Below are 23,522 nucleotides of genomic sequence, written 5' to 3'. Positions count from 1 at the left end.
ATTAGGTCCACCATCCTTAGGGCTTATATTGAGATTATCCTGCTTGTCTGTTGCAGGGGTTGTGGAGCTGTCAGCATTGTGCCTGCACTGAGGAATAATGAATATGGCCAGGCAGGAGGAATGGCAGAGGATGCAAATGCTGTAATAAGCGGAAACAACATGACACCAGGAATCAACTGACAAATGACAAGTAGGTCAGGCAGCAAGCTGCGTGTCTAACTCCGGGAATAAGAGCAGTGAGAGTCTAGAAAATTGTCAGTGAATCTCTTCCAGCTTACTGCAGTCTCATTCATGCCATGTTATTTTTGTTTCATATAGTCCAGATTTACGTTTTTTCTAGCTATCATGTCTATTCTTCATGGTCTTAGTTATATTTATAGCAGAACTTCAAGCAGACAGCTAGCTATACAGATGAGATGTATTTGCAAATGTGTGCAGACTAAACCCTTGTTCTTAACGCATATTGTTAGACAGGTCAATTTGGTTGGTCGCTGGCTTGTTGGCAAGTTTGAGCTTGGAAATCTCTTTGCATTTGTATGACATGCATCGCCCTTCCAGTACTTCCTGCTGCATAGACCAGTTATAGGTGGGGGCAGTGGCCACTTGTTTGTATTTTTATTATTTGTTAGGCAATGCACTGACATCTTTTCTGCCATGGTGCTACCTGCTGGGTGTTCAGTGTGCCCCTGTACATTTAAGGAGGGGTGGGCTCCTTCCAAGCTCACCTGCCCTCTGCCAGTCCATTAAAATGCATGTCCTTCCATGGTGGAGACTCACTGTATTAGAGTTAGGGACTACAGAAAATGGGGTGCCTTGACGGGGCCTGTAGCTTACGCATGTATTTGCAAATGTGTGCAGACTAAACCCCTGTTCTTAACGATATTGTTAGGTCAATTCGGTTGGTCTCTGGCTGGTTGGTAAATTTGAGCTTGGAAATCTTTTTGTATTTGTTTGACATAAGTCGCCCTTCCAGTGTTCCTTGCTGCATAGACAAGTTTTAGGTGGGGACAGTGGCCACTTGTCTGTATTGAGATGTTTTGCCCGCCACAAAAAAAATGTACAGATCGCAGTACTAACGCAAGCAATATTAGTGCGGCGATCTTCCTGTGAGCTATTGCGTTCTGACCCTCCCGCCAGAACACATTGATCAGTGCAGGTTTTCCAGCATGCTCATTTGTTGCGAGACCAGCCTCTGTTGGACAGGAGAACTGTAAACATGGGTCCAAAATCAGCCGGTTTCTGCCGAACCATCCATTTTGACCCGTGTGTATCCAGCCTTACAGCACAGATTCATGAGATCATCTTTCTGTTCCCTAATCCCATTAGCGTGTTCCCTGTTACATATCAAATCAATAACAGGTATTAACACTGGTGATAGAAATAAAAAATACACTCAGTTACATAGTAATGAATGCAGAGCTGCATTAACTGTGTCTTTTACAGTTGCCCGGAGTTCAGTTTTAATTAGGTTTCTTTTTTAAGATCTTATAATTCTTCACTCAGACACTACAGGTCTCACAAAACTTAATTGGAAAAGTTAGACATGCACAGTGTAGCTCAGAGATGCATCAATGAAGAAGAAGCAAATTAAATGAAGTCTGAAGGCTTTTCAAGCTAAGCTCCAGCCACTTTTCCAAAAATCAAAATGTAGAATAAGGATGTTAAATGAAAAAAGCTCTAAAAGGTATAAATCTGAAAACAAAAGATAAAGTGTGTGTGTGTATATATATTTCATTTTCCTGCAGGACCTGGCACTTTTGGCAGTGTGGGCAGGTGCCAATACCTGGTTTAATGATCATGGTATCACTGTGCTTGATTAGCCAGAAAACTCGCCTGACCTAAACCCCATAGAGAATCTGTGAGGTATTGTCAAGAGGAAGATGAGAGACACCAGACCCAACAATGAAGACAAGCTGAAGGCTGCTATGGAAGCAATCTGGGCTTCCTTAACACCTCAGTAGTCCCACAGGCTGATCGCCTCCATGCCATGCCACATTGATGCAGTAATTCATGCAAAAGGAGCCCCGACCAAGTACTGAGTGCATACTATACTGTACATGGACATACTGTTAGTAAGCCAACATTTCTGTATTCCAAATCCTTTTTTTTTATTGGTCTTCTGTAATATTCAAATTTTTTGAGATATTGAATTTTGGGTTTCATTAGCTGTAAGCCATAATTTTAAAAATATTTAAAAAAACAGGATTTTTGTACTCACCATAAAATCCCTTTCTCTGAAGTTCATTGACGGACACAGAATCTTCATCTTCAGAGGAGACCGCCAGGCCCTTCTTCGGACCAGCCACTGATACAAACAGCGAGTCCGACCTCCGAAAAGGAGCCGTAGCAGACACATACCCCCGCAGAGCCCGGACCATGTCCAAGGAATGCAAAGCAACCTCTTTGGGGTGTGATGGCTGAGGACATAAGGACAACGTCCTTGTTTAGATGAAAAGCCAAACAACCTTTGGAAGAAACTAAGGCTGTGGGCGCAGCACCGCCTTATCCTTGTGGAGGACCAAGTAGGGAGACTTGCATGACAAGGCCGCCAACTCAGAAACCCTCCTGGCAGATGTAATAGCCACTAGAAAGACTACTTTCTGAGAGAGTGTCAATAAAGGGCTCTCCCTAATCTTGAAACGGCGGTTTCTGAAGCACCGAGAGCACCAGATTCAAATCCCACTGAGGCAGCAGTAGTCGAACTGGAGGGGCCACATGTCGAACCCCCTGAACAAACACTCTCACCAATGGGTCACCAAGGGTTGCTAAAAAAAAAAAAGACAGCCAAAGCTGATATCTGTCACTTAAATGGTGCTTAGGGTAAGCTTCTGATCCACTCCTCACTGTAAAAACAGCAGGATCCTGGAAGCGGACGCCACCCCATCTCCTCACACATGGAGATGTAGGCCTTCCACGTAGGATGATAAATCTTCAGAGAAGATGACTTCCGTGCCCTCAGGATAGTGGAGATTCACCTCAGCCTCTACTCTGCGAAGCAGATGTGGTAGAGGTTTGAGTGGGGGGCATAAATCAGCCGATAATGGCCCCATGGAGTTACCAACGTGTCTGCCTCGGCCGCCCAGGGATCTTTTGACCTGGCCACAAACCTCTGTACCTTCTGAATGAGTCAAGAAGCCAGGAGATCCACATCTGACGTGCCCCACCTTAAGCAAAAGAGCCGAAATACATCCGGATGCATCGACCATTCCCCTTGGTCCAGCATCTGACGACTTGGGTAGGCTGCTTGCCAGTTTTCTATGCCCGGAATGTACACGGCCGACAGAGGCGGCATGCGCCGCTCTGCTCACTGGAGGATGTGAGCGACCTCCAGTGCTACAGCCGAGCTCCTTGTTCCTCCTTGATGGTTGACATACACCACCGCCATGGCGTTGTCGGACTGGATCCTGATCAGATGCCCCTGCAGCCTCTGTGACCATGTGGAGAGGCACCTGCGGCCCAGCGACCCTGGCCCGACTGTACGCCCCAAACTCCCCCAACCGGTCAGGCTGACATCCGTTGTGATCACCGTCCAATGAAGAGGTAGGAACGATTTCCCGGACCAAAGGGCCGGCGACCTCAGCCACCTGAGCAGGGAATCCCTGACTAGCTGGCTCACCAGAATTAGAAAATCCAGGGACAACAGAGATTTGTCCCATTTGGACAAGATCTCCTTTTGCAAGATTTGAGTGTAGAATTGAGCATACGGTACCACCTCGAAAGTGACGACCACCTGCGGGAGACCAACCTTTTCACCGCAGATTGAAGAGTCTGCAGCTAGTCCGAAGGGAAAAGACTCTTGCCTCTGAGGAGTCCAGAAGCAAGCCCAGGTACTCCAGGCGTGGAGTCGGCACCAACCCCAACTTTTGTAGGTTCAATACTCAACCAAACTCCTGAAGAGTTTGCATGGTGATTGCCACACCCTTCCTTAATTCTGAGGCAGAAGCTGCCCTCAGAAGGAGGGCGTCCAGGTAACCCATAATTGCGATCCATCGCTGCTTTAGCAAAACCAAAGTTGGGGCTAGCACCTTGGGGAAAACCTTCGGTGCCAACGGCAGGCCAAAAGGGAGAGCTACAAATTGGTAGGGCTTGTCGCCGACCGCAAATCGCAGAAGCCTCTGATGCATATGGGGACATGCAAGTATGTGTTCTTGATGTGCAGGGATGCCAGAAAATCCCCCTGATGGAGTGCAGCGACCACTGAGTGAACCGATTCCATCCTGAACCTTTGTACTTTCACAAAGCTGTTGAGGGCCTTGAGATCCAGGACCGAATGGACCCCTTAGTTCTTTGAGACTACAAACAGATTGAAGTAGAATCCCTGAAACCTTTCCAGCGTCAGTACAGGCACTATCACCCCGCACAGCAGCAGGTCCTGTACTGCCTCGAACGGGGCTTCCCGACAAGCCGGAATAAGATGAAGGTTGGAGGGAAAAAATCTGTTTGGCGGACAAGAAAGAAACTATCTTGTAGCCTGATGAAACCAGTTCGCAGACCCACTGGTCGGAAAGGAGGATGGTGCCCGGGCTGCAAACTCCCGAAGGCGACCCCTCACCCGAGAGTCGGACGGGGGCAAACCTTCATGCGGTAACAGATTTGCTCGGCTTGCAAAACCAGGGACGCTTTTGTCCCTCAGCCGGCACCTTGTCGGACTGGGAACGCTTACCTGCCGACCTGGACTGACGAAAAATCCACTTCTATATCTATATAATCTATATTATGCAACCTGTCACCCAGTCCGGCTGTTGATTGTAGATCGCAGGAATCAAAAATGCAGAAAAAAGAAAAAATTTCCAGGACCAATGGTCCCACCAGGAGCCAGGTCCCTTCGCTTACACTAGGCAAAAAAAAAACTGAGCTGCTTTTGATGAACTGAGCTGCTGGATACAGTGTGAGGGGTTATAGCCAGTAGGATCGCCCCCTGGGTGGTACTGTGTAGTTTTGCTGTTTTTGACATGTTCTGCCTAGACCTCTCTTAAAGGGGCGATATAACCTAAGGTCAAGATGAAGATGCTGTGTCTGAGGCTTTTTGAATTGAATTACTTAAATAAATTAACTTTTTGATGATTTTCTAATATTTTGAGATGCACCTGTATATAAATGTGTGCTGGGCTGCTCAATACAGCCTCTGTTCTGTATACAACCTCTCGGTTGGTTTTAAGTATTCATATTAGCGCCCAGCTCTTTATTACTTTGTACTTAAAGTGGGGTTGCACACCAAAAAAAAAAAATCATTAAAATTTATAAAAAAAATAAAAAACATTTGCAATTTTTTTTTTAAACTCACCTCTAAATGCCTGTTGCTAGGGGTTCCCTCGTAGTCTGCCTCCTTCAGTGCATGGGCTGGTGACATCACTTCCCCTCGGCGCAGGAAGGGCTTAGCTCTGCCCCCTCCCTCCTATCACGTAACAGGTCCCAGATGACTGTGCGGCCAGCTGCAGTATTTGTAGCTGCTGACTTTAAATTTTTTTATTTTTTTTTTATATGGAAACTCCTCTTTAAGCAAAGTCATTGTAATGTTACACAAGGTTACATAAGACAATGGCCTCAAACCAGTGCAGCACAGACCAGACAGAAGGAAGGCGTGAGAGTAAAAAAATCACCCTTTGCATTTCATGCTTATGTATTTGCAATGACAGGTACTCTTTAAATAACAAAAATGTCTGACATATCTACCCAAGTAATATCAAGGTTTGCAGCCGTAAACTGTCCCAGAAAATCTTGACAAATGCAAGCAATGTGAGATGTATGACAGAGGCTTCTCAGCTGTCTTATGCTATTTCTATATACAAGGTGGATGGAAACGAGAAGAAATGTTCCTGTGAAGAGTGCAGAAAATATACCGGCTATCACACCTTCTGCACGAGATGGAGACTATTTTAGTCATCACATAAGAGTAAGACAGCCTAAAATCACAGCCTGTTGGTAATTGCAATATTAGCTGACTAAAGCTCCGGGCCTTTAAAGGGTTAGCCCCTGACTTCTCTTATGACTTGAAAAGTCCAACAGTGAGATCTATCTGCTATAATTCCCAGCTCTGATCCTGTCCCCCTGGATGTTTTGGGCGTTTGCGGTCCCCTTTACTTGTTCTTCTTATCGTGTTCTCCATAAGATAATAAAATAATATTTACGAACAGCATCTACCAAAAACTAGACCAATCATTATGGCTTAAAATCAGCACAGTAACTTGAGGGCTCTAGGTTATTCATGGCTGCCATTATTTAAAGCTACAGCAAACTAAAGCAATCTTTCTGCAGCTGCAGTAGGTCTGCATATCTTGTGGTGGCATGGGATGTCGGTAGCAAAGTCTTGCACACCATCAGACCCTAATGCTATACTGGTTTCATTGCAGGCATAGTGTAATGATGCAATTCTGAATTGATATCACTAGATAAATACAATGCAGTGTAAGTCCCCCACACACAGATGGCACGAGGATGCTCAGATTACGAAGGGGAGGGTATCCAGTTTCCCTCACACAGTAATAATGTATGGAGATCAAAGTATCTGTGATCCCAAAACAGTGCCAATATGTATAGGCTTCCAGATCCAAAGGGGATGTGTCTAATATGCCACACATAGGATCCCTTTGCGCGATGAGGGGTGCAGCACTGGTAAGCAGATTATACCCTAAACCTATAGACACAGATGTGACTTGGCTACTGCACTGCCTCTGGCTAGATAAAAGGGGATAATGGCAGAAGTCTGTTGGAGCATGGTCCCTACACACATACAACTTTTACAGCTCTCAGCCCTACCTTGCTGTGCTCAATTTTCCATGCCGGTTTCCTTTTGTTATGTTGACCCTGTGAATGCTTACATTGCTGAGACACTTCCAAAGTATGTTTTTTGTCATTTGCTTTCCAGTGCCAATGAAGGTCAAATTTGGGAAGTTAAGGGGAAAAAGTGGACCCTTGTTATACACAAACTCCAATTTCTGGAATGGTAAACTTGGCCCCAGTTTATGGCAACGATAACAGCACTATTAAACTCCAATAAAAGCAATGTTTCTTTTCTGCTAAAAGCCATAAGAAACATCTGTATCTGATGGTGACAAAAATGGCATGGGGGGAGCAAAGCAGTCTACAGACTTAGGCTGCCCATACATTAGTCATTGTAACGAATAGGATTTCTCCATCCACACATTTGTGGTGGCTGGGGGGGGGGAATCCTCCCCGCTGTGTCATTGTATTCTGACAGCGGGGAGACACTGATTAGCGCTGCAGTCTTTAGTATGCAATGCTGACCGAACATCTAAAATCCAACAGTGCGGTTGTACAAAAGTGGATTGGTAGATCAAGTTAATAAAGTAATAATAAAACCACAGTATCCATACATGGATCGAAATCCAACTGGTCCCTGCTGAACCGGACTCATTTTGATCCATGTATAGCCAGCTTTATGCAGTTTATCTTTGAGGTCCTGTACATCTGACCCTGGTCTACACTCAAGCCATGAGGGGTAGAAAGGTCAAGTCCAGGGCATGCACCTTCCATCAAAAGAAACCCATGGTATGCAACATTGCAAGTTGAAGAAACGTCAACCTAGATCTGTTCTGGCCACGCCAAGGCATGTTTCGCTCCAGGAGCGGGGCAAAAACGCATTGATGGAATGGCCAGGATGGAGTTAGGCCCCTTTCACACGGACGGATAGAATGGTGCTTTTAGCTGCAGATTTTCTAGTTTTCTACCGCAGCTAAAAGCACACAATGCTTTCCTATGGCCCCACTCACACTTTCGCGATTTCGTTACATGCGGTTCAGTGCGAATAGAAAAAATAGAATTGAATGCGTCCAGGTGCGACGTAGCGCAGCTATATGCACATAACCGCAGGTAATCGCAGTCTTTTGTGTCAACTGTGGATAGCAGCGTGAGAAGAGATTCAAGGGACCAAAAAAAATAAAAAGGGTTGCTATGGGAACGACTATATTAGATATCTGCAGCTGAAACACAACTACACAGAAACGCACATAAACACAGGGAATTGCACTGTACAAATGCGGTTGATCGCTGTGCCTGGAGTCTTGAATTTCACAGAAAAAAGATAAACATGCTAAACTGCGGCGGAACAGCCATCCTTGTGAAAAGGGCCTTAGACTGAGACTGCTTCAGCTTGCATGACCTTGGGGTCTGTTTGGAGTGTGACGATTGGGAGCATTTCTTCTTGCCTGATAACATAGCGCTGGGATAGACTCTATAGACCCGAGCCAGCACCCAAAGTGTGAGCCCACCAGTTTTTGGGCACAGGAACCGGAGTGGTAACCCTGGATTCTTTATTCATGGTATAATCCCTAAAGGAGTTGTGAAATCTTGTGGCTTTTCACCTTAATGCATTCTATGCATTAAGGTGAAAACCCTTCTGTGGCGCAGTTGTGCCCCCCCCCCACCTTTTCTCACCTAAACCCAATTGCTTCAGTGATGAGAATGAGCCTAGCACCTACAGTCATTATCTCAGGTCCTCATTGGATAGACTAATAGCAGCAGGGAGGCAAGCCCGAGTCCTGCTGTCTGTGTCAATGGACGCAGCAGCAGGACTCAGGCGTGCCCACAGGAGTGCCCCCATGGAAAGCGGCTTGAGGAGGAGCCAGGACCACCACCGGGGGACCCCAGAAAAAAAGGATCAGGGCCCTTCTGTGTAAAACCCTTGCACAGAGCAGGTAAGCATAATGTGTTTGTTATTTTAAGGGAAAAAAACCCCCCAAAAAACGAACCTTTACAATCACTTTAATCTCCCTTTAACAGCAATAAACAAACATTCCCTTTGAGATGGTAACAACAAAAGAGAACACAACACTACTGCAAGATAAGAGTGCACACTTACTATGTCAATGACCATTTTCCGTAATGATTGTCTCTGCTTTTTGGTCAAGTTCTGGAAAATGTCACAGTTCTCTTCTTGTAGCAGCTTGAAACCCACAGCTAAATGGTGGTTCTCCAGAACAGATGAGTCATTGTACATCAAGGCTAATTCTGAGTCTGGAAGAAAATCAAAGAACATTTTAGCAGACGCAACACAAGGGACTGAGAGGGGGAAAAAAAAATGTCAGAAACATGTCTGTGTTAATTATAGGATATGATTGCCTGATTGCTTCAATTGCAATGAAGCAGCATGAATCTATACAAATAAGGACAGGTCTGACGCGATAAATGATAGCTGCGGTATCATGTGGAGCACGCACTTATTAACCGACAGAAATCACTGAGTTGGATCTTTAATCATACTGGCCCAGGCATGCTGCCAGCATCAGACCATCGCACCTGTATAATGACCTGCGCCACCGTCTGAGCTGCACTGCTAGAAACACTCAGCGTGATATGAAGGACAGGAGGATCTGAAGCAGCTAAACCTCATCAAGGTCTATGTTAGAGACGCAATGCAAAATTCAAATGCTCCGATTTTAAAAGGACAGGTCGTTTGCTTATTTTTTGGCCCTGCCTCTGGTTTCCAGTACTAAATAAATGTCATGCAGTCATTTTTCTCACTATATTGGATTCAGTCCTAATGTATGCTATTTAAAGCTGATGTAAACCTTAAATTGATGTTGCTAAAGGACTGTGCATCAAACAATGGCCTTATTTTTTTCTCCAAGATGATATAGTGCTGACCTTTTCTTCTTCCTTTGTTGCATCTGAGTACAGGAAGTCTGCATGTATGAAGACTTGTTGTCTATATGCATGCATGTACGTACTCCACTGGCACCTGCTCATATTTTTGAGGTTTGTCTTTTTGTTGTTGCAGATATCTACTTAAATATAATAATATTTAAATGAATATTGGTGCAACCCAAAAGCATAAGGACTTGGTAGTGCTTACCAAGCCCATTGCCAGGAGAGGACATGAAAAGGTTAAAAATCGATGAAGAGTCTAAGTAGGAGCACAGGCCGCCCCCTCTACCACATTCTCCGCTCATTTGCAAGGCATGAGTCACCACATTGATTTTTGCACTCTGGGGTATCCCTCTGGTTACCAAGCACACAGCCGAACTCTAAGAATTATATTTAGGTGCAGGGAACACAGACCATTAAAAATTCCATAATAAACCCTGGACCTTGGGTACAGGACTACTGGGGGATCCAGAGCTGGTGTTTAACAGTAGGAAGTATAAACTGCAGCGGCTCTGAGTCTAAAAGCGTCAGGTAGACATTGAAATTGTATGCAGATCAGTCCTGGCTAGGATTACGTTACCTCTTTTGTCTTGGGTAGCCTACCAAACAATATTAGAATCATTCCCTGCACCTTTATAAATTGCCAGAAAGCACAGGGTATTACAGAAAACCGCTGCAATAATCTGTACACTCTGAGCTAACCATAAACAGATGCCCCACAAATGGGAGAGAGTGCGCTTTAATCACTTTTTACATTGGTTTTCATTGCCTAATAAATCAGGAATGAAACAGCAGCTGCAATGTGAATCATGTGACATAAATCTTTAAACAGACTGGCACTGAGAAAAGCCATTTCATTAGGCACTAATAGTGAATAACTACTTCATTTTACATTGTACTGGATGCAATACAGCCAGGAGGTGCCTGGTAGTAACAGGTGTTTGCATACCGCCGCCTGTTCAAATCTGCTGCAAAGGTGTTAGCGCACAGAGTCTTTGCATGCAACTGCTTGGTTGTGCGTTGACATGTGTACAACCACGGTCTGTCATTCGACTTATACCCAACAGTCGTATAGAAACACCCATCACTCCTGGGCACCTCCATGCCCCTTAAACAAAACCTTTCTTCACGATATATGGCCCTCTGAGTTTCATGTGAATGAGGCCTTACATATAACACAAAATAAGGGAGAACCATCTGCTAGCCAAATACCAATTTATATTCTAATACTTTGAACGGCAACAAAAGGATGGCATCAGTGTGGATGGGTTTGATGATCTGTCAGGTTTGTATTGCTTGTGAAGAAAGGGTCAGAATTCCAAACTAGAAAATACCCCAACTGAGATCATAGATGCAGAAGTCGAAAAACAGACATCAATCAATTTATCAATGTTTCAGGGAAACATAGCTCTAACTTCTCAAGGTAACAAATTACCCTTGAGAAAGGTAAAAAGGTATTTGTGTGGGATGGATTGATTATAAATTAGGTGTTTATTGCTGTCTTGGCTCTGGGAGGACATCACTCTCACTTCCTGTCCTGAACACATTGATGATGGCACCGTCTGAAAAAACCAAACCAAGTGCCAAAAGCAGAAAATATGAACTCAAAGATCATAACGATTGATTTGGAATGATTATACTAACTACTCCTCATGATGCCCCCAAATTTTATCAGTCCAGGGCACACTTCATTCAGCAATTCTAACCTCTGATGAAGGGGGAGTATTTAGGCCTCATGTACACGCTGCTGGTAAATGGACATTCAGAAGCAGTTGGCTGTTTTTTTTCAACTGCCCCTGAAGTCATTCAATGTTATCTTATGTGTACATGTACACAGGTATGTTCAATGTCGTTTTTAGGCAGTTGCGTTTATAGGCTTTTCTTTGAAGGCAAAAAATTAGTTCAGACGCCGAAGTTTCTGACGTTTCAGACGCCAAATGTGGCTAAACGCGGCAACTCATGTTTAGCCGCATTTCGTTTACAGGCGCTTTTAATTTTTGGCACTTTAAAAAAAAATATTTTCTTCAAGCGCTTTCAAATGTAAAAACGTGGCTAAACGCACCAAAATGGACGTTTTAAACGTGGGTTACCATCTGTCAAGTTTAATCGTTCAGGAGAGGTTGTAAAAACGCCCCATGTACATTAAGCTTTAAACCCCCAAAAAGAGCTGTTCATGATACGTGTAGAGCTATCCCTGAAGGAGAGGTTTGGTAAATATGGGCTCTCAATTCTGTGCCTTGACTCCAACAACCTCAGCCCCTCGGGCACATCTGGTCGAATGAAAGTCACTGCAAGCATATATAAGGACACAAGTGTAGATACTTTTAACCTGGCTGTGGGTTACTACCAAAAAATAGACAGTAGACTGCATAGTGGTAGATGAATTCCTTATATTTATACAGGTCAGAATAACTGGCGGGTTGAACATAAATGAGCACACACAGGTAAATCCCAACAAAGTCTGCTAGACAAAGTTCTAGCTACACCAAATCAGGTTCTGTACCAGACGGTGGGTACTGACACAGAACAGACAGGCAGAGAGGGGGGATGTGGAGAGGTGGACAGAGAAGGACAAAGTAGGGCTGCGGATGATGGAGGCACGTAAACTGACCATGGTGTCAGGGCTCAGCAGCCATGATAAACTGTGGTCAGTTTACAGAGGAGAGGGTACACCCAGGCAGAATCAGCCAGGTTTTTTTTACGGTATAGAAGGGCAGCACAGCACAAACACTGTGTAATTCATGCTTTAAGGGAACAGGTCAGGTTTCCACTCACGCTGGGTCACCTGGGTTGACTCTGGTCTGTAGCACAGCAGTGTCTGTCTCCTGGCAGTGGCTCGACCCTCCGCACTCAGATCACAGCTCTGTACTTACTGGTTTCCCAGATCTCAGTCTCTCTCTCTCTCTTTGGGATGGTCCAGACAGTAAAGTCCTCTCACTACCTCTGCCTGCACTGCACATACCCCTCTCAGAGACCGTTTTTGCCCAGGAAACTTCTGTCGTTTTCTCCCTTTTTAAGCAGGGCTCTGTGGTAGTTGTAGTTTGGAGCCCATAGCCTCCAGTGAGTAGTGACTACAAGTCCCAGTGTCCTTTGAGTGGCTGCTTCAACAGAGGAAGGGGAGAAGGAGGGGCTGCATTCAAGTCCTTATGCTTTTAAATGGGTCCCGCTGCTGCTGACAGGAGGAAGCGTGGGTGAGTGGGGGAATTTTATACAGGGCCTGCAGTGGCACCTTTCCCATCACAGCACAGCCACTCTGCCATGCCACCCAGCGGGTAAGGGCAAGTAAATGGAAACACACAGAGCCAGCAACTCCTGGCTATAGAAGATTCTGAATAAAATGTAAATCTTGACTTCATACATTCTGCTTTTGGTGCCTTCCTCCTTACACACCTAGTCCCTATTTAAGTAAATTCAAAGAGGCAATAACTTCCCTTTAAATGTTTGGGTACAAAACAGGTAAAGACAGCCAGCAAATGGAGGGCTATGTTGGAACCTCACCAGCTGGAGGTAAGGACTCCCCAAAACAAGCAAAAAAGAGCAACTAATGCATCTATCCCAGTTATAAATATGCACTACAAAACATTATATAATTCCCCCAAGAAATGTCTATTCTTCTGGTGACAAGCCAGGCAATGTATATTTGTGTAAACTTACTCGTGTTGATAAGAAATTGATTGGAGACGCCAGGATGATCAACATCATGTATTGCACTTGCAAAGATTGCAGCGAGAATTTCCAGGTCTGTGAAAACAGCCTAAAAATAAGAAGAGTGAAATCCCAATATGTTAATATCACAGATGTGTACTGGCAGTGGTAGTCTTTACAGTATAATGTTCCTGCATAGTTCTAATATGCATTATGCTTGACGTGCTTGTAGATAACAGCCTCAGTCTTTACTCATAGTTCCACATTCAGGCTTCATGGCCTTTTTTTTAAATTTAAAGTAAACCAGTAACCTGTCTAACGACATTTAGATATTTACAGTTAGTATAACAAAGCAGTAACGGAGCTTTAAAACAAGCCTTCACGAATGTAATGGGGGCTTGTTTTAAAGCATATTTATAGCTTGTTAAGAATATTAAAATACTTGAATATCTATAGCCTGGGCACAGGTTCACTTTAAAGTGACACTAAACTCTGGCTTAAAAAAAAAAAGAAAATCCTATTCAAGTTTGTTTTCCGAACTCAAAAAAGTGTCTTATATTGTTCTCAGCCTCCTCCACATGTCAAAATTCCTTTGTTTTGTTGTTGCCATGATCCAACTTGGTGTTAGGGGGTGGCTACATTCCTTGCCCATGGTCCCACTGTAGGCAGGAACATAATTACCCTCTCACACTCAATCCCAAGGTGAACTAGGGACTATGGGATTGTTAGGGCTGGTGAGATGAGACCGAGATCAGCGCAGTGATGATGTGCGAAGTTTCCTTTTTTTTTTTAAACAAACTTTATTGAGCTTTCACACAAACATCTCAGAAAGTTCAGGCCACAATATGCAAGGCGGTGAATTTTCTAGCACTGTACAAGGCTGAAAAAAAAAGTAATGCAGTACCTTTTTTCCAGCGTATTGTACCCGTGTATCGCTGCAATGTAGTGGTGTGAACCAGGCACATAGGAGACAAAGCATATTGCCTTGTCAATGCAGTGGGACTGCACTGGAATAGCCGCCCAACCGCATTTGGTGTGAACCAGCCCTTAGTGTGCATAGGGTAGTGCACAACTAACATGCACTGCTCCTTACTAAGGCGGAAGCGAAGTGAAAAAGTAGAGGTTAAGGAGCTTGCAGAGGACATTACAAGGAGGACGTAAGATACCATTTCATGAAAAATAGATTACAGGGCCACTAAATAGTGGATGTGTATGAATCATTTCTGAAGAATAAGGATATAGTTTAGTGCCACTTTAGGGCACTCACATGCCAGTCCTTAGAGCAACAGGGTAGGAAAGGCTTACAGTAAATTACTGTAATTTAATATTATATTTTGCTGTTTCCACCCTTCTTTGAACAATTATAAGTAAATTAAAATAACTGAGATAATCCAGGACAGGATGCCAGAGCTGCTGAGAAGAATCACAAGTCTCTCAGTAGGTGAACTAACAAGTAGCCACATCAAATTTTTCTATCAAACCACAACTTCCCTGCACCTTGGAATCAAAGAATACCTATAGTTATTTATCAAGGTTTCTGAAATAAGCGCCATGAATATTGCACAGAAAATTATTTGATTTTCCTTGATGGGTCAACAGTCTTTTCATCCCACATTGAAAATAAAATCTCACTGATAGCTGTAAAATTTAAATAGGCTGCATAGTATTCTTCTGAAGGAAGGGCGAGAGGCCACAGCTATATATAATAGAGTGGTGGGGGAAGCTCCATAACTGCCCCCTCCACTCCCCACTATCGTTTATTCATGAATCAGTGCAAAAGGTAATAATGATGTGCATATCCCAACAGAAAGCATCTTTCACTATTCAATGAAATCTGATTTGTATCTGTTAACATTAATCATAACTTGCCAAGAAATATTAGCACTCAAAATACTCCAAGCACCTCTCTACCCAGACAATAGTTTTTGATTTTAGTACAAAAACGCTACTACATCTACATTTGTAACTTTCACGTTGTAGTTATGACATAGCAGAAAGTATGAAAACTGGGCAGTTCATACCTCCAAAGCTGGCGTGGAAAGCAGCACATGGGTAGACTGAGCAACATCCGCTGCGTGTATGTTATTATGGTAAGCCACATCGGCGTGATAATGGTCTTCTAAAGTCATTAAGTATGTAACTAAAGTATCTGTCGGTATTTTAAAGGTCTTCAACAGATCCCGTTCCTGCAGAGAGAGTATATATAATGAATATACAGACAGGTAAGCAAGAAAGGGTCTGCACAAAAAACAATATAAATATATATACCTGAAATATTGTGTGCATGACGACTGTGAGAGGTCGGTTTCCAGAAAATTCAGCTACTTTAAAAATATTAAGGCCCCATTTGTTCACATCTTCAAGTTCCTGTTGGAGAATAAATGAGAAAAGTACAGAGAGCAGTTAGAAGCAATCACGTGGAGATGCCGCATGCAAAGTCTGGATTGGTGGTAAGATTGAAGGCTCTATTCCCCAGCTAGAGGCTTTGTACACGCAGTATGGAACGTTCTGTCAGTGCCATCCTAGCTGATCATACAAAGAACAAATGGTGTGTAGGAGGATGCCATGAATTAATTACCACAGTGCATGAAAAAAAACTTGTTCTGCCAAAAATATTAGAAATCTCGATAAAAATAGCATCCAGGATAGAGAGGCGAGAATATTTAAAACTCTCCCTAGATTTTTAGCAGGCTATGGTGGTCTGTATAATCTGTGATTATTTATGTGATGAACTAAGAATAAGTTAAAGATGGTTAACAATCAGTACTACTGAAAATCTGCATCAGTTCTGAATTCTTAGGTGGGGTGTATCCCCTTCCCATTTCTTTGATATCTTGAAGAATCTATTGGTGAGCTTTTCTGGGTTTTTACCCATTAAGGTTTATGTAACCCTGTGACTCTTTTTTTCAGTGAGTTTGTCATCATAAAGAAACAAAGGAAGGCTCAAATGTCAAGTTAATTACCCTTCAACATCATTTTCAATTTCTTAAAAAGCAAAAATCATACTCACAAACTTGAGAAGATCAAAAGCATATTGAGTCACATCTCCAGGATGGTGGATATCCAAGTCACTGTGGTTGGAAGGTCCACATGTTTCAGCAGACAAGCCTCCTTCCTCAGAGCTCCGAGGAAGGTGGCTTGTATCTTGAAACACATCAGCTTATGATCTTCTCATGTTTGCGAGTATGTTTTTGGCTTTTTTAAATTTTTATTTAAAATGGTGTTGGAGGTAATGCACTAGGCATCTGTGCCCTCCTTTGTTTCTTTATAGAGCTTTGGGGTTTCCCCCGCTCAAGGAGAGCAGCATCGCTTTAAACATTACCAATGTACAAGTTAGATGTGAGACAGCGTGAGCTCTGAGGCTTGATTGGTTTTTGGAATGTTTGGTATCATGCCTCACTGTATATAATTTTCCCAAAGAAAAACATTTTTGGTGAATCTGCTGCAAAATGTTCTTATTTGGGGATCCGGTCAGTAACAGAACTTAGGCACTGTTCAATTCTGCTCACGATCCCAAAATCGCAAGATATGATGTGATTCTGCCCATGATCTCAAATCAGGTGGCAATTGCAGCACAACATGATGCGTGCGTTTGGCTGCCATTATGCAGCAGGATTGTGCTTAAATCGCAGGAAACCGTGTCTTCACAAATTGTGTGAAGTTTGTTGTATAAAAAGAAGCAGAAGCTTCTTTTTGGGCAACAAACATGCATAGGGCAGCCCATTCACTTATGCAACACACAGATATGCATGAAAATTGTGATGTCAAAATCGTGTAGCCTTACTGTTGAAGGATAACACCACAAAGCAGTTGCCTTCCAATAAGCAGCAGCATTGTGATCCTGCCGCAGAAGCTCCTTTATTTAGTCATTGGGCTGCCTATCAGGTCTGTTTTTTTTCCTCCCACAGTACTGATAGGCAGCCCAGCAAATAAAGGAGCATGCACAACATGCTGCTACCCGAGAGGCAGTATCTTCACATCAGGTTTCAATAGTAAGTGCTGTTACTGGCAGGATCTCCAGGTAACAGTATTGAATTCAGATAGCCTTAAATGGAATGGAAGCCCCTGTGTATTTCTCTCACTACAGGTTTAAAATATTATTGACATTAACATTTTTAGGCAAGGGCCAAGGGTTGAAGACATTACCGTTTCATTTCCTAAGGTCTATTATACAGTATCTCACAAAAGTGAGTACACCCCTCAAATTTTTGTAAATATTTTATTATATCTTTTCATGTGACAACACTGAAGAAATTACATATGAGTGCTGCCAACATTGCTTCAGAGGTTGAAGTGGTGGGGGGTCAGCCTGTCAGTGCTCAGCCTGCAAACAGTTTGCTGAAGACAAGCAGACTAAGGACATGGATTACTGGAACCATGTCCTGTTGTCTGATGTGACCAAGATAAACTTATTTGGTTCAGATGGTGTCAAGCGTGTGTGGCGGCAACCAGGTGAGGAGTATGTGGAGTACATAAGTGTGTGTGTCTTGCCTACAGTCTCAAGCACAGAGGTGGGCGTGTCATGGTCTGGTTGTTGCACGAGTGCTGCCGGCACTGGTGAGCTACAGTTTATTGAGGGAACCATGGATGCCAACATGTACTATGATAGACTAAAGCAGAGCATGATCCCCTCCCTTCAGAGACTGGGCTGCAGGACATTATTCCAACATGATAATGACCCCAAACACAACTCCAAGAGGACCACTGCCTTGCTAAAGAAGTTGAGGGTAAAGGTGATGGACTGGCCAAGCATGTCTCCAGACTTAAACCCCATTGAGCATCTGTCGGGCATCCTCAAATGGAAGGTGGGGGGGCCTGTGTATCCAGGGCCTTACAGTGTACCCAAAGTACTAATTAAAGCCTATATTTTATGTTTTATGCCCTATTCAGATAAAATGGACTCCATCCTGCTCAGCAGGGATCTGCTCAAAAATCCCCTGCTCATCAGAGCAGATCAGGCGGATGACAGGTCAGCGCCAAATCACTTTCTGCAGAGTGGATACGGAAGGAACCCACTCTGCTATGGGTGGCCGGGTATAGGCAGACTCTGCTGTCTGTTTAGACCTAACTACCTCCGATCCAATCTGCCTACACAGAGGTGAACAAATCCCCTTCTGTTTGTCTTTAGTGGACCGAATTAGACAGGAGGTAAGTCGGTGTAAACTAACACAAGTTTACACCCACCATTAAATAGTATTGGAAGGATCGTCCAGTCAAGTCCGCCTGAAAAACTGATAGATGGACCCAATTGGAACAGTTGTGTGAAAGAGGCCTATAAAGAATATTTTGTGTGTATGTGTTTGGAAAAGACCCCAAAAATGTGCACACATTCATGAATGCATGCTATTTCCTTCCTGTCTACTTAACTAGGAATAGACAGATGACCCCCATATATGGAGCAGACGTAAATTTTTTGGGTACAAATCACTATATCTCACCTTGGCTAGAGATTCTTCACTTTCACTTTTTACTCCAAACCTGGGGATATTTGAGTTTGTGAGACTAGAGCTGTGCATTAGTTTCTTCACACCACTAATCTGAGACATGGGTCTCTTCTTCTTTTCCTTCTCCTTCTCCTTTTGGGCCTGAGTTGGCATCTCCACTTCATGCTGTTTATCTAAAGAATAAGAGGCATTTTATAAGTAAAGGTGTAGACTAGAGATGCACTGTGGTAAAGATCACAATAATATTTCAGAGATAACAAAATGCATATGTGCACAACTGAAACAAGGCTGTTCTTGAGGACTGGGCTTCCCATAAAAAAAAACAAAAAACAAACAAAAAAAAAACAAAAAAAAACAGAACCTAGCATGGAATAAAGTTGGAATATCTTTGTCTTGCTTGTTGTTTCTCTGTCGGGACCAAAGAAAGAAGCCCACCATTGCAAATCGCATACATCTAGGTGCACATGCAATATAGAGGACACAAATATTTCAAAACCCTGTGCAGGGGCAGGTTATGAACTCGTTATGAAACTTTTATTAATATGCATTAGGGCCTGTCACTACAGGCTTTGAGCTCTTTGACATAGAGATGTTTCTGAGATCACTCACAATTTCTGGGAGAGATGCATTTGACCTCCTTTGAGGGGTTTTGCATGCCCATAGCCTTGTGTGGCAATGCAGAACCTGTTTAAACGTTAAGTCTGTTTCTTTTTTTTTTCTTCATATATGTGCACATTAAAAGGGATTGTAAAAGGTAAAAAAAAAAAAAAAAGTATTAATATATATATATATATATATATATATATATATATATATATATATATATATATATATATATACACACACACATACATACACACACATACATATACACATACATATATATACATATATACACACACACACACACACACACACACACACATATATATATATATATATATATATATATATATATATATATATATTTTTAATAACAAACATGTTATATTTATCTGCTCTGTGCAAAACCACAGGGCAGCCCTGATCCTCCTCTTCTGGGGTCCCATGTTGACGCTCTTGGCTCCTCACCCCTGCTGAGTGCCCTCATAGCAGGCCATTTGCTATGGGGGTATTCATGAGGGCGCGCTCCCAAGCTGCGCTTCGTGTGTGTCCATTGACACACATAGTGCAGCTCTGCCTCGCCCCCGCACCCTCCTCACTGGTTATGATTGACAGCAGCAGGTGCCAATGGCTCCTACTGCTGCCTCTGAGCCAGTGAGAGAGAGCAGCATTTCTGCCCTCTTGCACATTGCTGAATCGAGATTGGGCTATGGCAAGTATAAGGAGAGGTTGGGAGAGGAGCTGCACATAGAAGTTTTTTGTTTTACCTTAATGCATAGAATGCATTAAAATAATGAAAAAAACCCTCCCGGCTTTAGAACCACTTTAGGTTTATTCAGATAGGAAGAGTTCAGAGCAATAAACATAGAAAGCACTGTAACTCACAGCAACCGAAAATGAAAAATTAAATTTGGCATTTTATTAAACTTTGCACATTATCTCCATCTTGCCACTTTCTGATGGAATAAACACAGCTTCCAATAATCTTCTAGCTCATTATTATCCATTAAACAGCATATTAAAGGGTAAACTGTAACATTATTATGCAAAGGCCTTAGCTCAAGTATACATGGCTTCAATAATTAGGATATATCAGTGTGAGCATGTGCAGGCTTTGATGTTTATGATTTCCGGCAGATCCACACAGTTCGGATAGATCAAGGGGGAAAGTCCTAAATGAAACTGTCATGTCAAGCCAAGCAGAAGCACAAACATGTCTGAAAGACTTCACATCTGCTGTTACACTCCATGGGATTCCCTAGTGCCCCCCCAACAAAGAAATCTCCATCCAGAAAGAAATGACCCATTATTTATGCATATGGCAGGCTCAGGATGAGAGCTGGACAGAAATCACACAAAGACCTATCATTCATAGAAACACAAAAGTGTTCAGAATCAGGAGCTTCTGAAAAGATTCTGTGGTGTGAGTTTAAGGATACCTAGAGAGAAGAACATGATAGGTCACAATGTTCTCCGCATTATCAAGTTAAGACTTACAGAAGCGGCCTCTTTATGCACTGGACCATTAGTAATAGGAATAGTGAAATTCATTGAGAAACACAGTGCAGCCTAATAGTTCTATAAGAATTTATACCATTATCATAAAGAGCGGATATACGGGGGCAGCCAATGAGGAGATGAATTTAAAAGTGCGAGTTCCAAAGTGTTAGCACTTATCTTGGTCTCACTAATTAGCAAGTTACTGACCTGGAACATGCATAGAAATAGCAAGTGTCCAGACACCTAATGTGAACATACTTGTTCCAGGTCAGTGACTATGTCAAGGATCGGGTGACAGGACAACCATGCAGCATGTATGTCCAAGAATTAGTCAACAATACGGCCTTCCTATTCATTTTAATGGCTGAGACAGAGCAACGGTAATATGCATATGTCAAGTGATAGGTCACACTCACTGGGCTTCCCGAAAAGTGTCAGACAGAGTTAATGCTAAAGTGTTTGATTGTAAACCCCAACTAGGAAAGAATGAAATAAGGAAAAGGGTAAAAGAGAAGGAACTGGGAAAAGAATAAGGGCAATATGAAGGGAGGGAGGGGAGACAGCGAGAGAGAAGAGGATCAGTGGGAGAAATGGGAGGGAGGAGTAGTAAGGGGGGTAGAAGGAAGGAAGAGAGAGAGCGAGGGCAGGAGGCTAAGGATTGAGCAGCAGGGAGGAAGGAAGGAGCGGGGAGGGAGAAAGGAAGGAGCGTGGAAGGGAGGGAAGGAAGGAGCGGGGGGAAGGGAGGGAAGGAAGGAGCGGGGGGAAGGGAGGGAAGGAAGGGAAGGAAGGAGCGGGAGGGGAGGAAGGAAGGAGCGGGAGGGAAGGAGAGGAAGGAAGGAAGGAAGGAATGGATGGAAGAAGGGCTGGTGCTACCACTAGGGGCGACCGGCCACTGGTTTCCTTCCACGTCTGCATGCTCTGCAGGCTGCAGCATGTAATTAACTCAGCCTCCGGCAGCTGCTCCGTCCAACAGGAAGTGCAATTAGAGGTGTAGCGCAGCACTGGAGCCAGGGGGAGAGGGAGAAGGAGGGGGGAGGAGGAGGGGGGAGGGAGAAAGGAAGGAGAGGAATGAGCGGGGGAAGGGAGGGGAGGAGTGAAGGTAGGGGAGGAGTGAAGAGAGCGGAGGAGTGAAGGGAGGGGAGGGGGGGAGTGAAGGGAGGGGAGGGGAGGAGTGAAGGGAAGGGAGGGGAGGAGTGAAGGGAGGGGAGGGGAGGAAGGAAGGAGCGGGGAGGGGAGGAGTGAAGGGAGGGGAGGGGAGGAAGGAAGGAGCGGGAGGGGAGGAGTGAGGGAGGAGGGAGGGCATGGATGGAAGAAGGGCTGGTGCTACCACTAGGGGCGCCCGGCCACTGGTTTCCCTCCGCGTCTGCATGCTCTGCAGGCTGCAGCATGTAACTAACTCAGTCTCCGGCAGCTGCTCCGTCCGACAGTAAGTGCAATTAGAGGTGCTGCGCAGCACTGGAGCCAGGGGGAGAGGGAGAAGGAGGGAGAGGGAGAAGGAGGGGGAGGGAGAAGGAGGGGGATGGAGAGGGGAGAGGGAGAGAGGGGAGAGGATAAGGAGGGGGGGACTTCTAGGAAAATCAGTGAGCCAATCACAAGCGGGATATGACATTTCTGGGGGGCATTCTGTGCACCATTCTGTGTACAGAACACCTCCAGGTTGCCATATTGCAGTTCACAGAAAATACAGAACTGCAGAAGGAATATGGCTTGTGCCACAATTGTATATACTATCATTTTATTTTTTTTGCAATATTTTATTCCAACAAAAGTGGAGTTTCCCCTTTAAGTGTATGGAAGCCCCATGTATTTACTAATATTATGGTGATCATTCTGAAAATAGCACCATAATATATATCAAGTTACTCTAACAATACATTTGATTTTTTTTTCTAGATATATAAATAAGTATATTCTAGGGAAGGTGTACGGTATATTAATTTAATATACTGGGAACGGTCTATTAGCTGTAAAACTGATTCATGAAACATTTTCTTCCATATAAGTGTCATCGTTTGATATATTACAGGGCAGAAAATATAAGGGAATCACATTGAAGTCTCCTTGAGGGTTTCAGTAGTCTTGGAAAGATTTCCGAGCTGACGTTGATATTGCAGGGGGATTCCAACCCTCCCCCCATCCCCTTGCGGCAGTTTGAATTCGGTATTTTCTGCGCTCAGATGTTGACAGTGTCATATTTATCAAAATACTTCCTAAGGGGAGGGGATGCCAATGCTTCATTGCATTTATACCTTGCCTACATGACATCCCAGCATGCGCTGCACACCATAAGCTAGTTGCTAGTGAAATCCTGCAAGCCCCTTATGCCGCAATTAACCCCTACAATCACGCTGCTGGGTAGTCACTTGTTTACTTCCTAATGTACCCAATAGAGCAAGCCTTTTTATCTCAATCTCCATACATTACACAGAAAGGTTCCTTTGAACCCAAATTTATAGCAGAATGAACTATTTTCACTAAAATGCGCCAGGGCAATTCCTACGTTTCTTTTCATTTCCATGCACATGTTTGAGTATTTTAAGTTAACAATCTATGCCTTCACCAAACAAAATTGTATTCATATGTAGACTACTATGCAGTGCAAAGAAACCGGTCATTTTTAGCAGCAGTAACCATAAAATACATTAGCTTGAATAACGGGTAAACTATTAATTGAATAAGCTAAAGTTGGGAATGATTGGTTAGCATGCACAGCTGCACCAGAATTTG

General features: G+C 43.6%; 1 protein-coding gene across 3 annotated transcripts in view; it reads right to left on the bottom strand.

Moving 5' to 3' along the window:
* PDE4D (phosphodiesterase 4D) overlaps positions 1-23,522 on the bottom strand; it is a 756,150-nt gene that overhangs the window by 11,017 nt on the left and 721,611 nt on the right. For all 3 annotated transcript variants that reach the window (XM_077462687.1, XM_077462686.1, XM_077462688.1), the window contains 5 exons: positions 18,687-18,865; positions 15,517-15,615; positions 15,270-15,434; positions 13,258-13,357; positions 8,819-8,973 (listed from right to left, as the gene is read on the bottom strand). In XM_077462687.1, the coding sequence (XP_077318813.1) occupies positions 8,819-8,973; positions 13,258-13,357; positions 15,270-15,434; positions 15,517-15,615; positions 18,687-18,865 (698 nt within the window). The remainder of the gene's footprint in view (positions 1-8,818; positions 8,974-13,257; positions 13,358-15,269; positions 15,435-15,516; positions 15,616-18,686; positions 18,866-23,522) is intronic.

The sequence above is a fragment of the Lithobates pipiens genome, unplaced genomic scaffold (genome assembly GCF_037356315.1).
Source record: "Lithobates pipiens isolate NorthernLeopardFrog02 unplaced genomic scaffold, aLitPip1_a1.2 Scaffold_3, whole genome shotgun sequence".
NCBI lineage: Eukaryota > Metazoa > Chordata > Amphibia > Anura > Ranidae > Lithobates > Lithobates pipiens.
Note: the sequence above shows the minus strand (reverse complement) of the source record. Positions and strands in the feature narration are given on the sequence as shown.